This window comes from Erpetoichthys calabaricus, chromosome 2, assembly GCF_900747795.2.
Source record: "Erpetoichthys calabaricus chromosome 2, fErpCal1.3, whole genome shotgun sequence".
NCBI classification, from domain to species: Eukaryota; Metazoa; Chordata; class Cladistia; order Polypteriformes; family Polypteridae; genus Erpetoichthys; species Erpetoichthys calabaricus.
Window position 1 is genome coordinate 287,166,419 of NC_041395.2, and position 14,995 is coordinate 287,181,413.

At 37.7% G+C, this 14,995-nt stretch overlaps 1 protein-coding gene across 1 annotated transcript in view; it reads right to left on the bottom strand.

Annotated features, from left to right (window-relative positions):
- The window catches only part of abcc2 (ATP-binding cassette, sub-family C (CFTR/MRP), member 2), a 174,450-nt gene that overhangs the window by 100,671 nt on the left and 58,784 nt on the right, over positions 1-14,995 (bottom strand). Inside the window, exons 10-13 of the mRNA XM_028795700.2 lie at positions 10,675-10,929; positions 7,935-8,000; positions 5,937-6,074; positions 2,878-3,024 (exon numbers count right to left, since the gene is read on the bottom strand). Coding sequence (XP_028651533.1) covers positions 2,878-3,024; positions 5,937-6,074; positions 7,935-8,000; positions 10,675-10,929 — 606 coding nt within the window. The remainder of the gene's footprint in view (positions 1-2,877; positions 3,025-5,936; positions 6,075-7,934; positions 8,001-10,674; positions 10,930-14,995) is intronic.

Below are 14,995 nucleotides of genomic sequence, written 5' to 3' on the forward strand. Positions count from 1 at the left end.
CCAAATATGTTTATTACATTATACAGATAAAATGTTAACATCATTTAAATAATCTATATTGTTAATAATTAAACATGTGAGGACACAGTGGCGCAGCGCTAGCTAGTTCAGGGATTGTTCCTGCCTCGCGCTGTATTCTTGCTGGGGCTGGCACAACACTGGAAGGATAGATGGATAGAATAATTAAACACGTACTACAAAGATATTTCAAAGTTTCTTAAAAGTTTTGAAGAATCGGCGTTCTAAGTTTACAGATGGCTTAACATCTATTACAGAGCTGATTGTGTGGAGATTGGTTACTTGGAGAAAGAAAAGGAAGGACAGGAATTGGAGGTTAATACATTTGAAAGAGACAGTACTGCTGCAATAAATTATCTCATCGAAGATCACGCACTGCACAGCAAGCATCTTGCATGAGGCAGGATCAATCTCTGGGCAGGGCGTCAGCTCGTCACTATCACTGCGCCACCGTGTTCCCATGTTTAATAACATGCTTTAACTCCTATCATCATGAAAATCAAGTATACATCTCAGTAGTTTAATTATTCAGAGAGCTGTAATATCACAAATGTAATTTATTCTGTGTCCTGTTTGAGGAAGAGAAAGCCTGTTTAAGAAGTACGCAGTGATTCACACACATAGAGTACATAGAAGAACACATACAAAACAAAGATTTAATGTGCTAATTTAGTTATGATGGTATTTGAGAAACTAGCAAATTAAACGATTTAAAGATGAAGTTTATGATGTTCTACTTTAATGACAAAATAAGCTATGTGATTAAAGTGGAAATTTTGAGATTAAAGTTGACATTTCGAGCTTTTTTCTCACTGTGTCCCTGTTTTTTTTTCTTTTCTCTGTACCCTAATAAGCTTTCATATGACACTCAGATGGTGGGCTACGACTTTGATATCTGACAACTTCTTTTTTATTTCAGGCACTGTGCTTTCGAGTTTCTCCGACACTTTATGTCACTCGATTAACTTCCTTTTGTTGTTTATACCACTTTTAAACCAACAAATAGTATGTTTTTCCTTTCCCCTGTGCTTTTGCCATTGCCTTTTCACAGAACACTGAGCTTAAGGGCTATTTATATTGATTTGCATATTCAAAGAGGCATAATTCTGGGAGGAGTTGGGGTGGGGCATCAGGCGCATGTATGTGTGTTACTTTTCAAGTTGACTGGGATTTATGGAGCGAAAGAACGTGGAAGTTGGCGTTCGCACAGATTTATGCATCTGGATTTTTTTTGTGCATACGCACATTTCCGCTTTTGTCCGTACTCCATGTTTTAATGTGAATTCTATGCACAGCGCTATGCATGAGGCCCCTGGTGGGCCTCAGTGGCTGCAGGTTTTCATTCTAACACTTTTCCTAATCAGTGACCACTTTTCACTGCTAATTAACTCTTCACTTCATTTTGATAGACATGTTTTTAAGGATTCAGTCCTTTGAATTGATTCGTTTCTTTATTAAATGGCAGCCAAATAGAAATGAGATATGAAACAAGCCAACAGATGACCAGCTAATTTGGAATGTCAAACTCCAGCCAATTTCACTACAACCGGTTTCTTAATGATAAGCCAATTCTTGCTGTTAATTAAAGTCATTATTGAATATCATAACTTATTCCTGCTCTCATTCTGCCACAGCAGACTGTTGATTTTCTGTTTTTTCTAAGACCAACATCAAGATGTTTTGGTGACCTGAGCAGCCAACATTACCGAGACCTTCACCTTCCTTTATTTTCAGGTTAGCTGGACATGTGGCAGCTTATTTTGTGTCTCCTTATTGTTTGGCTGCTCATTAAGGAAAAAGAAACATCTAAGGGGCTTGTGTCACGTCAATTAAAACTAAGGCAAAACAAGTTAATCAGCAGCAAAAATGGCTCACTGATTAAGATGGTTAGAATGAAAACCTGCAGCCACTGCGGCCCATCAAGACCGGAGTTGGACACCCCTGAGGTAGACCTTTGAATATTACCATGTGGAACTGTTGTATATAATTAATTTAATCATTTTTATATTTCTATTATTCTATTCTATTTTTATATTAATAGAACCAAAGAATGTAAACCTTTTGAGATTTTTGAGGTGAGGAAGACAAAGGTTTTAAGGTCAGGTAGTTATTACTCAGTCATGGCAGTGAAAAGCTGTAACATATATGTTGATTAGCACATGCTAGTAAGAATTTCATTGTAATAACCCTTAAACAACTGAATGTTTTATGTGGCAACATTTTATCCAGCCTTACACTCAATGCTCCAGAGAGACATTTTGGCTCCTCAAAGGCCTTGTACTGAATTAAGTGGGTTTGAAATCCACTTGAATATACAAAAGTATTTCCATGCACTGAAACAAACTTGGTGGAGATAACATTTCTTGCTGCCAAAGAATGAGCATCTGTTTCTATAGAATGGTAATCTTGGTGTGTTTGTCACTCAATTACTTGGGAAGTAAAGGGTTTGGAGCCTTGACCTTATTCTTAATTGAAAGTGTATGACCTTACATGTTCTAGAATTTCAAGGAATCTGAAGTAGTGGTGGCCTGGTGGCCACTTTATTGGTTGGCACAGAAGTTTACTGTAATTAAAACATGGACTATGCAATACCATCGATTGATAGGACATGGAATATATGTGTTCAGAATTCATAATTGAATGTAAATTCTTATATTTGTAAACAATGAATGGAGAGTTTAGTGTTGTGTATATGTAGCCTTTTGTAGCGTTTGATGTTAGTACAGTAGTCCTGCATATTTCTCAACTTTAGAAGACAACTGGCAGACATGTTGATGTAAAGATTCCTCAAGAGAATGGCTGGTATACTATATTCCAAGCATAAACATACATGAAATAATTCTGTAAGTCTGACAATACCTGAACCATACTGGAGATAAGCATGGGGAGCATTGCCATGGGAAAACGTAGAATGTTGAAGAGAGAGATGGATGTGAATGCTTTCTCTGCAGTTAGGACACCTTCTTCATCGACAAACACAAACACCGCAAAGCTGGCAAGTGACACCTGCAGAAAAGAAAATATGCATTCCATATCTAGGCATTTAATGTTAAAATATTGTAGGCTGTATATACATACAATATCACACACATCACCCAGACATTTTCATGTTTTTGAAACTGATACCTTTTATTATCAAAATACCATTAAGTTGATTGAAAAATATAGTCAAGGCATTGCTAGTGTTTCTTATGGTCATTACTGCTTGAAATGACTGATTTTTATTTTTTATTATTTTCATATGGCTGCAAAGACCCATTTTCAGCAGCAATTCCTTCAGTATCTTATCTCCCTTAGCCAATCCTTAATTAATAATGCTTATACGCTTTGTAATTACATGTCACCTGTTATCCTGTTCACATGTGTTACAAGGCACTGGCATTCCCAAAGTTCAGTTCTGTGTTCAAAAATGGTCAAAATGAAACAGCTTTCATATCAATCTGTTGATGTTTTTAAATATTATTATATGTGACAAAAAAACTGAACACTTCATACAAAGGTGTCTATTACCGTCTTTAGAGAAGAGGGCTAAGTGGATCTATCCAGGATAGAAAAAGAAGGTGAAGGCCTAGATGGACAACTGCATTAGAGAAGGACATCAGAATCTTTAGTTTGAGAAACAAATGGCTTACAGGTCCTTAGTTAACCTCTCCTTTAACACTAGAATCCCTGAAGCCTATGAAAAAACTTGTAATTCTGGCCCACCTTAAATTCCTTCACACCTCTCCATCAGCGTCTTTTGTTTTGTAAATGTGCTGATCAGCAGAAGCAGCCTGCTATCCCATCCCCCCACTGCCACAGAAAGGGCAAAAATTCTTCCAGCTCAGTCTTGTTTATCTCGGTATGAGATGTGAGATGTGTGTGCATGGAGTTGTATAGGGTAAATAATATATCGTTATTTGGAACGCATGCATTTCATGTGTGTTCCATGTCAACAACGATCTATGTAAATTTAGGATCACTGGAACTATGAGAAATGCAAGAAATGTTGAACACATAACTAAAACAGAAAGTTTTTGCATGCTATAGTACTAATGACAACATTTTGACATGAAGTGTATAATGTGTGAAGACTGAAGCCCAAATATCAAATAAACACATTCACAAAAGGTACATGTATAACAAAACAAGTGCACTTTTATTCAAGAATATAACTGAAGAAAAAGAAATCAGGTAAGAGTACATCATCCAAATGGCCCCTTTGGTGGTGCAGCGGTAAGAACTGCTGATCCATAATCAAGCGGTTGTGGGATCAATTCCGGGCTCTTCACAAAATTACAATTTTGAGTAGTGAGCTGTTCTTATTGTTACTATTGTACAATAAAAAACATACATTTGATTTGAATCTGTAACAGCCATTGTAAATTTATGGTACTTGTAAAAGGTTAGTGTTTTTTTTTTTTTAATTCAGTTTTATTCTCTCAGTCATGTTCACGCGCCCCCCGATCTGACACTGCTGTTTTCAAATAAAGACGTGCTATAGCAGAGGTGAACTCAGATGAGCATGAGGGTTCTACATCAGAGAAAGAGAACAGAAGCCCTCCGTGCAAGAAATGTCCACTCACACATAAGAACAATACATCTGTACCAGGCGTAAAGGCGAAAGATGGCACAGTTTGTATGCAGCAACAGGTCGGGCGTCATCCTGCCAGTCAGTCTGCGCCACATGTGTCCCTATTTGAAACAGCAGGGCTTACAGAGCTCGCCAAGGTATTGTGCAAAGTTCTGTTTGTGATTATGTTTCTTAAACATTTATATGTTACTTATATAATAGCTGCACCGTATCTACTTATGGAGTGCTTTATCAATAGGACACCAGCAGAAGTAGGCAAGGTAGGCCAAAAGAGCTTCTTCAAACTAGAAGATGGAGGTCTCCTTGAAACAGAAATGGCCCTGCTGTTGCACAGAGAGAACCAAGGTATCAGAGTGGCTCTTCAGAGCGTTGACATAGGGATACCATTTTTGATTCCCAAAAGTCCCATCTACATGAAGATTCCAGAAAGAAACTTTATTTATTTAGATCTGTAACAAGCTTCATATGGTGAATAACCACAAATAGATGGTAACAGATTTATGAAATACTAATGGGTCATGATTTTAAAGGACTCTCACTGAATATGTCCTGTACCACAGGTTTACTGCTTGTGGCTTTCATAATCTGTTAGTGTCCTGTAGCCCACCATATATTAAAGATTTTGTATTTTTTCCCGCATATTTGGAGGTTTTTCAAAGCTCAAAGACCCAACTTCATACGCAAAGAGCCAGTTCCACAATGAAATGGTGCTTGGTCAAACGGTAGACCTATGAGGAACCACACCAATAAAATGGCATTAAAAAAACATTATTTTTAAGAGTGTGCAATAAGGACCAGGACAGTAAACAGAGACTGCACACAGAGATGTAGTGCCCTATAATGCCTTTAGGCAGAAAGAGACATTCCTAATCTTGGACGTGATTTTGGAGTTTTGCCTGGAAATAAGTTAAGATGGGTCCTTAGTGAGGACTAATCTGCTGTAGAGGAGTTTGAAGGCGAGCTGTGCATATGGTCCACAAAAGTCAAGGCATTTAGAAAGGAGATAAAGAGAGAAACAGATAAGAGATGAGAGGTAAAGTGATATTAGTCACATTTTAGAGAATATAAAATGGCAGAGCCATCCCACTTTGACTGTTTTATTTCCTGTTTGGTACTTTGTGTTGTTCCCACAGTAATCCTTCCCTCATGTTGTTTGTTTAAAAATCAAAACTCTGGACACTTGACCTCATTCCAAGTTTAAGAGGCAGTACCCTCCCATTAAAAGCAATGATTAAAACATACAAAAGAATCAGCACAAAACCATCTGCTTTAAGTAATTTTCTAAGTATTATGCTCACTAGTTTCCTTTTTTTTTCAAGGAAATGAACTTTCTGACACTTCTTACCAGGACTGGTGCACAGCTAAATATAAAAGCAGAAAAGGAACCAAAATAGGCAAATTTGAGCATCACTTTCAGCTCTTTCTCTCTGATGTTCAGGACTTGTTCTTCAAATGAAGATTCCCATGCGTAGAATTTGAGAATCTGAAAGAATCCAGCAGAGGCCAGTTAGACAGCAAAGATACAAAGGTAAACTGTTAAAGATTTAAGGCTAATTACAGACTTTACAGGCTTTAATTTACAGGCCACAAAGATATGTAAAAAATAGTAAAAACTGATATTAGAACATCCATCCATCCATCCATTTTCCATCCCGCTGAATCCGAACACAGGGTCACGGGGGTCTGCTGGAGCCAATCCCAGCCAACACAGGGCACAAGGCAGGAGCCAATCCCAGGCTGGGTGCCAACCCACCGCAGGACACACACAAGCACACCCACACACCAAGCACATACATAAACTATAAATTACCTAACTGACACTGTATCAATAAGTTAACCAATCAAAAAATTAAAAAAAACATTAAGAATCGATTTATGCATGTCTAATAACTGCAGCTGTCCACTACTGTCCAGATGTCAGTGTCTAACGTTTAGAAGCTTAATAACCAAAGATATTTACTCCTAAAGAAGAAACGGGCATTGGCCAAGTGGAAAGCTCTTTTTGGCTTTGATAAATTGAGTATTATGAAGGAGGCCTTCTCATGTAAAGTTCTCAAAGTCAAGTACATTGTAGCATTTGGAATTTAATGCACTGTTCAACAGGGAGGCAATGCAGACGGGCAAATACTTTTTTTTCATTTTATTGTAATCATTCCATACAAATAGATCAAGTTTTACAAAACAAAAATAGGATTGAAAGCAAATCAACCCACACCCCTGAGAAAGAGAGCATGGCCAATGGACTAAAACTTAAATAGTAAAAATAAGTAAATTGAAGAGTTTAATAGGCGGATACAGATGAATGGAGAAGAAAAAGAAATGGGAAGGGAATCTACTTCCTCAGTGCTTTAAGAGCTTAATCTAAAATGTTACTGATTAGATCCTGCCAGGTTTTGAAAAATTTCTGCACAGATCCTCTAAGTGAAAATTAGATTTTTTCCAATTTCAAATAATATAAAACATCAGTTACCCACTGACTAAAAAGAGGAGAGTTAGGATTCTTCCAGTTGAGCAAAATAAGTCTGTGTGCCAATAGTGTAGTAAAGGCGATCACAGTTTGTTTGTCCTTCTCCACTTTAAGCCCATGTGGGAGTACACCAAACACAGCTGTTAGTGGATTAGGAGGGATTGTGACCCCAAGGCTGTCTGAAAGGCACTTAAACATTTTTGTCCAGAGTGATGTTAATTTGGTGCAGGCCAAAAACGTGACCCAGTGAGGCTGGAATTTGATTGCAGCGTTCGCAGGTTGGATCTTGTCCTGGAAACATTTTGGACAATTTCAAGCAAGACAGATATGCTCAATATATAATTTAGAATTGAATAATTGTATGCTTTGCACATATAGAGCTCGAATGAATTCTCTGCATTGCTCCCTTCCACTCCTTTTCTGATATGTTGAGTGAGAGATCCTTTTCCCACTGTCCTCTTGGATCTTTGAAAGGGAGGGGAGATGGGCAAATACTTGAGCAAAGGCATCAGTGTATCAAAAGACAAGCAGCTTAGTACTGAACCAGCTGCAGTTTATGTAGGGATCACTTTCTGAAGATCGCTAAATAAGACCTGGTAATAATCCAGAGGAAACAAAACAAAAGCTTGAGTGAGAATTTTAGCAGCGCAAAATGTAGGTACGTAGTGGACTTATGAGTGGTTCTTATGTGAATCTAATACATCAAAAGGGTAACATAAACAGCAAGATCAATTTTGGTTTCCTAAATTTCGACAATTGTTCACTCATTCAGCACATTGCAGCCTTTGCTTAAAGCCTTTTCAGAGGATGAGACCGACAGATCAGCTACAAGACACAGATACAGCTCTGGTGTTCTCATAGTCCCTGTCCCATTACCTTAATTCCATTGAGTATTTCATTCATAAGCTTCATCCTCTTGTCTTTGTAATTCATGTTTTTCAACTAAAAAATAAGTAAGCATGAAAAGATTATAAGTCAAATGGTAAGAAGTGGAGGATAAATTGTTACACGTATTATACAGGGGAGTCAAATAAGTGGAACAGAAGTGCATGATTACACAAAGAGCATAACTTGTGAGTAGAGTCCTTTGAATAAATCAACATGCACAAAATCTGCAGCACAAGTAAACAAAGACCTGGACAGTTTGGTGGCACAGAGGTTAACTCTGTTACAGCATGGATCCAGCATCCTGGGTTCAAATCCAACACCTGCTAATCATATGTGTAGTGTTTGCATTTTCTTCCAATCTCTCTCATTGGATTTTACTTCCATTTTTCCATCCCACATTCCAAAAACATGCATGTTAATTTATTTGCGGTCCTGTATCGGTTGTGTGGAGGCATTCGTTAGTTGACTCAAGCATGGGCTGCTGCCCAGCCAAAGACTGGCCCAGGAATATTGCTTGGTTGGGCTCAATCCTGAATTAGATTATATGGGGTTGAGAATGTTATCCTATGTTATACAACAAAAAGTTCTCTGTCCAAGTGACTAAGCCATGGATTACTTATACAGAGAAGCAATAAGGCTGTTACTTCTAGGGTCACTGGACATCAGGATTTCCATTATACAGCAGTTGCATATGGGATATATCAAACCACTTTATTAAGCCAGAATACATCCTATGTAAATTTCAGTATCCTCCTGGTTGCCATGGATTAGCATCTATAGGATAGCTTGGTGGCCTGCATACAGTGATAGCCTTCTGGTGGTCCTCCTAAATAAGATACCTATGTAATCCTACTCTTGTAAGGATCTTCTGAAATACTGAGCGCCTCAAGTCATTAAAGAATGTAAACCTCAGTGGCGGTACTTCAATTTAAGAAGAGCTTTTTTCCTGACGGTTTTAACACAATTACTATCTGGATGGTGTTTTAGATTATCCAGGAAACCAAACATTTTGCTAGGACATTCCACTCACCATTCACTATTATATATATGAAGTGTGCTGATAAAACTATGGAGTACAGCTGACTCCTTAAATGACAGAGGATGAATGTTTGGTTGTATTATTTACTTGGGTAAAAACCGGAATCAAAACTGTAGGACAATCAGAAGGCAATTGATTGAGTGAAACAGAAATTTTAGCAGAGTTAGATCATGAACCTGTAATTCTTCAACAAAGCCATATATAACCATTTCTTTTTGCAAAAGGTCTTTTCTTTAGTTTTTAGGTAAAACTCCAACAACACATAATTGCAACCCTTCACTCTAAAATAACACTGGGTCAGATGTGATCGATTGATGCCTGACAACACAAATGGATGCAAAGCATAACACAAGACAATAATGTCATTGATAAGGCAACACAGAAGAACACTAACAGTAAATAAAAATAAATGAAAAAGTGAAAAACATATCTCAAAATAAGAAATTAAAATGACAAATTGCATTATGTGATATTGTCTACTGTTGAATTCTGCTCTGTACTTGTAATATTTCTATTTCACTATTATATTGTATTGAGGATTACTTTTGTTCTGTTCTGTGTATTAGATAGATAGATAGATAGATAGATAGATAGATAGATAGATAGATAGATAGATAGATAGATAGATAGATAGATAGATAGATAGATAGATAGATAGATACTTTATTAATCCCAATGGGAAATGCATAATTGTATTGTATTGTATTGTATTGTATTGTATTGACCCCCTTTTTTTGACCCCCACTGCAAGCCTAACCTACCTGGAAAGCGGTCTCTCTTTGACTGCCTTTCATAAGGTTTCTTCCATTTTTTTTCCCTACAAGGATTTTTTGGGAGTTTTTCCTTGTCTTCTTAGAGAGTCAAGGCTGGGGGGCTGCCAAAAGACGGGGCCTGTTAAAGCCCATTGCAGCACTTCTTATGTGATTTTGGGCTATACAAAAATAAATTGTATTGTATTGCATTGTGCTTACTCTCCAATAGACCATCAACAAGATGTCAAGCAAACTGTTGAAATCTTCCACTAAAATAACCAAGTTTGTTGAAGACAGGAATGTGCCTACACCCTGATAAAATCTACAGCATTTAGTATGGAACATGGCTGACATCAGTTGGTCTTTTAGACATTGCACCACTGTTTCTATGCCACATCAGGTGCACTTGTTTGATGTTTTACTACATTCAGTTAGAAGGTTTATACACAGAGAATCTATGGAAAATGTTTCACTCTAGTAACATTTCATACATCTAGTGAAGATGTTATAGAAAGCAAGGAACTTTGTTGTTGAAGGACAGGTCCATGTGTTGTGTCTTTCACCATGTCTAAACAGAGATGCCAGCAGTACTATAAAACTTAAAGTGAGACTCCCAGCTACATCCATTCAGTTCAGTGTAGTCACCGAGTACACAATCAGAGTGTTTACAAAGAGCTACAGCTAGTGATATCGCAAAAAAAGTACAAATATCACGATATGTGCATGTCTAAACGCATGTATCAAGGTAAAGAAATAGTAAAGAAAACTACAACAGACAGACATGTCATTATTGTAACATGTACAGAGTGAAATTCTTACTTGCACGTGCTGATCAACATGCAACATGTCACCAGTCTCTGCCACCATGATAACGAGCAGAACTACCTTACCTTGTAACCTTTGTCCTGTAGGAAGATGGATGCAGTTTGCTACTCACCTGGAAAACTTTTGATTTGGTGGCCAGGAAGCCATTAATTGGCACAAGCAGGATCATACACCCAACCCCAGCCATGACAGAAGGCCCCAGCTCTTCCCACAAAAAGACAATGGACACAATGATCTGAAGTGGGCAGGACCAGATCATGTGGATGAAGTTGGCTACATCCATAAACCGCTGGGCATCAGCTGACATCAAGTTCACAATCTCTCCAACGGTGGATTCCTTCCGTGTTGCACTAGACACCACCAAAGCCTAAACATTGAGAGAAAGTGCAAGTTCATGTTCATCAGAGACTATTTTAAATACACAATGTTCAAACAGAACACTTTGGAGATGTGTGAGATGTACTAGTGAAAGCATAGTAAATACACAACTCTTAAGATCAATTAAATGAATCTAAGAGGACTGGCCACTGAATCATACTGCCATAATTTTTCCTTAAATACATCTGGCACAATTCTTAGTAAGTTTTAGGCTGTGTCCATGTCTAAGCCTTCTCGTCATTCATCACCTAATCCCCTTGATCCTGTCTATTCACATTCTACTCTCACACCATTTGTTTGTTCTCCTAGATCTGTTTACTCCTTCTCTTACTTCTATACAGCAAAGCATTTTTTTCTTGGGTACAATTGTTAGTTAGTGCCTGATGCTCCTTCTGTCAATTTCTGCAGGTCTTCTTCTAACATCATGTACCTCTTAGGCTTTGTATGCTACATATGAAATGGTTATCCAGCTACAAAACTAAGACATGCCTGACTGCCACTCAGCTGGTGGAAAACTGGGTTATCTATGGCCAGTGGTGTGGAGATCTTTTATTTTTGTTAGGTGATTGGGTGGCAATTTTCTCTCATGGCAGTCTATCTATCTTCTAATTAACATCTTCATCACAGGGCATTGGGGGAAGGCTGTGGGTTTTGGTGGTGGTGGTGGTGAGAGGGGTGTCCATGTTTTATCCAGTCTCCTCAAAGTTAGTGGTACTTGTTTATTTCTTCCTTGTATTTATTTAACCCTAGTAAAATTTGATCACAAAATATCGTAATTCTAGTGGAATTTTAATTTATCAGTTTTTTTGCCACTGTGATATCTGTTTTCATTTTACCAAAACACAGATGTTCCTGCTCTTCTTTATCCCGCTCTTTGCATAGGAATGTACAGTAGACGATAACATAGATTATTATATTATCAGAATCAGAATCACATTTAGTGGCTAAGTATGCATGCATACAAGGAATTTGACTCCGATTTCCATGACTCTCCCTGTATAAGTTACATAATTGACATACACACAACTGTTAATCATATTCCTGAGATAAAAAAACAAGACAGAGAATGTAAATACAGTAATCCCTCGCTATATCGCGCTTCGCCTTTCGCGGCTTCACTCCATCGCGGATTTTATATGTAAGCATATTTAAATATATATCGCGGATTTTTCGCTGCTTCGCGGGTTTCTGAGGACAATGGGTCTTTTAATTTCTGGTACATGCTTCCTCAGTTGGTTTGCCCAGTTGATTTCATACAAGGGACGCTATTGGCAGATGGCTGAGAAGCTACCCAGCTTAATTTTCTCTGTCTCTTGCGCTGACTTTCTCTGATCCTGACGTAGGGGGATTGAGCAGGGGGGCTGTTCGCACACCTAGACGATACGGACGCTCGTCTAAAAATGCTGAAAGATTATCTTCACGTTGCTATCTTTTGTGCAGCTGCTTCCTGAAACGACATGCTGCCCGGTGCTTCGCATACTTAAAAGCACGAAGGGCACGTATAGATTTTTTTTATCTGTCTCTCTCTATCTCTCTCTCTCTCTCTCTCTCTCTCTGCTCCTGACGGAGGGGGTGTGAGCTGCCGCCTTCAACAGCTTTGTGCCGCGGTGCTTCGCATACTTAAAAGACAAACAGCCCTATTGATTTGTTTGCTTTTTTGAAGAGGAAGGTATGTTTGCATTCTTTTAATTGTGAGACTGAACTGTCATCTCTGTCTTGTCATGGAGCACAGTTTAAACTTTTGAAAAAGAGACAAATGTTTGTTTGCAGTGTTTGAATAACGTTCCTGTCTCTCTACAACCTCCTGTGTTTCTGCGCAAATCTGTGACCCAAGCATGACAATATAAAAATAACCATATAAACATATGGTTTCTACTTCGCGGATTTTCTTATTTCGCGGGTGGCACTGGAACGCAACCCCCGCGATGGAGGAGGGATTACTGTATACATATGCATATGAAGTGTAATGTGCAACTCAGTACAAAAAAAGCTGAAATAAATACTGAAAAACAGGTAATATCAATAAATAAACAGTATTGCAAGACTCTGGGAGGTCTGAGGGTTGCGGTGCCTGGGCTGATTAAGCTAAATTAACTATTTGTGAGCTTGATGACCTGTGGGAAAAAAACATTCTCACAGTATATCTGCTTGTTTTGGTTGTATATTAATCTATAACGCCTGGCCGATGGAAGAAGTTCAAAAAGGTTGAGACCTGAATGTAAAGGGATGGTGAGGAATTTGCCTGCTCATTTCATCACTCTGGAAGAGTACAGGTCCTATATGGTGGACAGAATGCCACGAGTGATATTTTTGGTAGACTGTAGTCTGTTTTTGTCATGTTTAATCACTGATCCGACCCACACTGTTACGGATGAGCTGAGAACAAACTCAATGACTTCTGTGTAAAACTGAATCAGCAGCTCCCGTGCAAGATTGAATTTTTCTCAGCTGTTGCTGGAAGTACATCCGCTGCTAGGCCTTTTTTATGATGGACCCTACATTGGTCTCCCATGTCAAGCCACGGGAGATTATAGATTCCAGAAACGTGAAGGTTTCCACAACTGTCACAGCAGTATTAAGTGTGGAGAGGGGGGATAATATTGTGAGACGTCTCCTAAAGTCCACTGTCATCTCAACAGTTTTGAGAGGGTTTAGCTCTAGATTGTTCTGACTACACCAAAGGGCCAGCTGCTCAACATCCCGACTATATGCAGACTTATCACCATTCCTGGTGAGCCCAATGATGGTTTTGTCATCCGCATATTTGATATAATATAATATAATATAATATAATATAATATAATATAATATAATATAATATAATAATATATTATATTATATTATATTATATTATATTATATTATATTATATTATATTATATTATATTATACTTTAGGCCAAACAGATTATTAATTTCTAAAGAAGACACTCACCTTAAAAACCTATAAGAACAGAACAACATTTTTTACAAGAATATGCCATTCAGCACAGCATAGCTTTTGAAACCCATTCTCTAAGTTAGGTAAAATAACATTCAGTCTGCTTTTGAAGTTCTCCAAACTAATACTCTCTACCACCATGTTTAGCAATTTTTTCCTCATGTCTGTGGTTGTTCATGTCCGGAAAACTTTCTAAGAGCTATACAAAAATCAATTTCCAATTGTCTTTTCTTTTTGATAAACTCATTGCAAAACAACAGCACAAATCTACCAAATTTTTAATCTCATGCTTTCATGCAGAATGGAGTGAAAAAAGTTTATGATGTAATAGAAGCAAATGGTGACCAATGCTGTGCAATGGCAAACAATGTGAAGAACATCCATGGAAAAAAGAACCAAAATCTCACATTAATCATGTTGCATCATCCACATGTCAGTTATCCAGTTGTGTGCTCAATACATGCAAAATGCAAAAATGTCCAGGGAAAAAAGAAAAAAATCTTGCGTTACTGGTGTTGGCTAATGTACATTGTTTGTTAGTCATTCAGTTGTATTAGCAAAACATGCAAAAATATTTTGTTAAATATATATTTTCAGAAAAATCAGTGAATCTGCCTCATGGGAATTACTTTTTGAAGACAGGATTCTTGACCAATAAACGAGGGGCTGGGATGTGTCTTAAATTCAAAAAGTCAATCCCGTGAGGCTTTAGATCATATATGTTAGGTAGAATGCCTAGTGAGGGCTGGGTGGTCTCAAGGCCTCAGAACCCCTGCAGATTTTGTTTTTTTCTCCAGCCCTTTGGAGTTTTTTTTTCTGTCCCCATTGGCCATCAGACCATACTTTATTCTTTGTTAATTAGTATTGCCTAACTTTCATATTTTTCTTCTTTCTTTCTTCATCTTGTAAAGCACTTTGAACTACATCATCTGTATGAAAATGTGCTATACAAATAAATGTTGCTGTTTCCTATTTATGAGGTGTCCTGATTATTTTAACACATTTTGAAGCAGCTAACCTATCATAATTGTCTGGTCAAGATGTATTGTATGAGTGTCCAAGAATAATTTATCTAATCTCTGCTTCTGCAAAGATAAACTAATAAAACAACTTGAT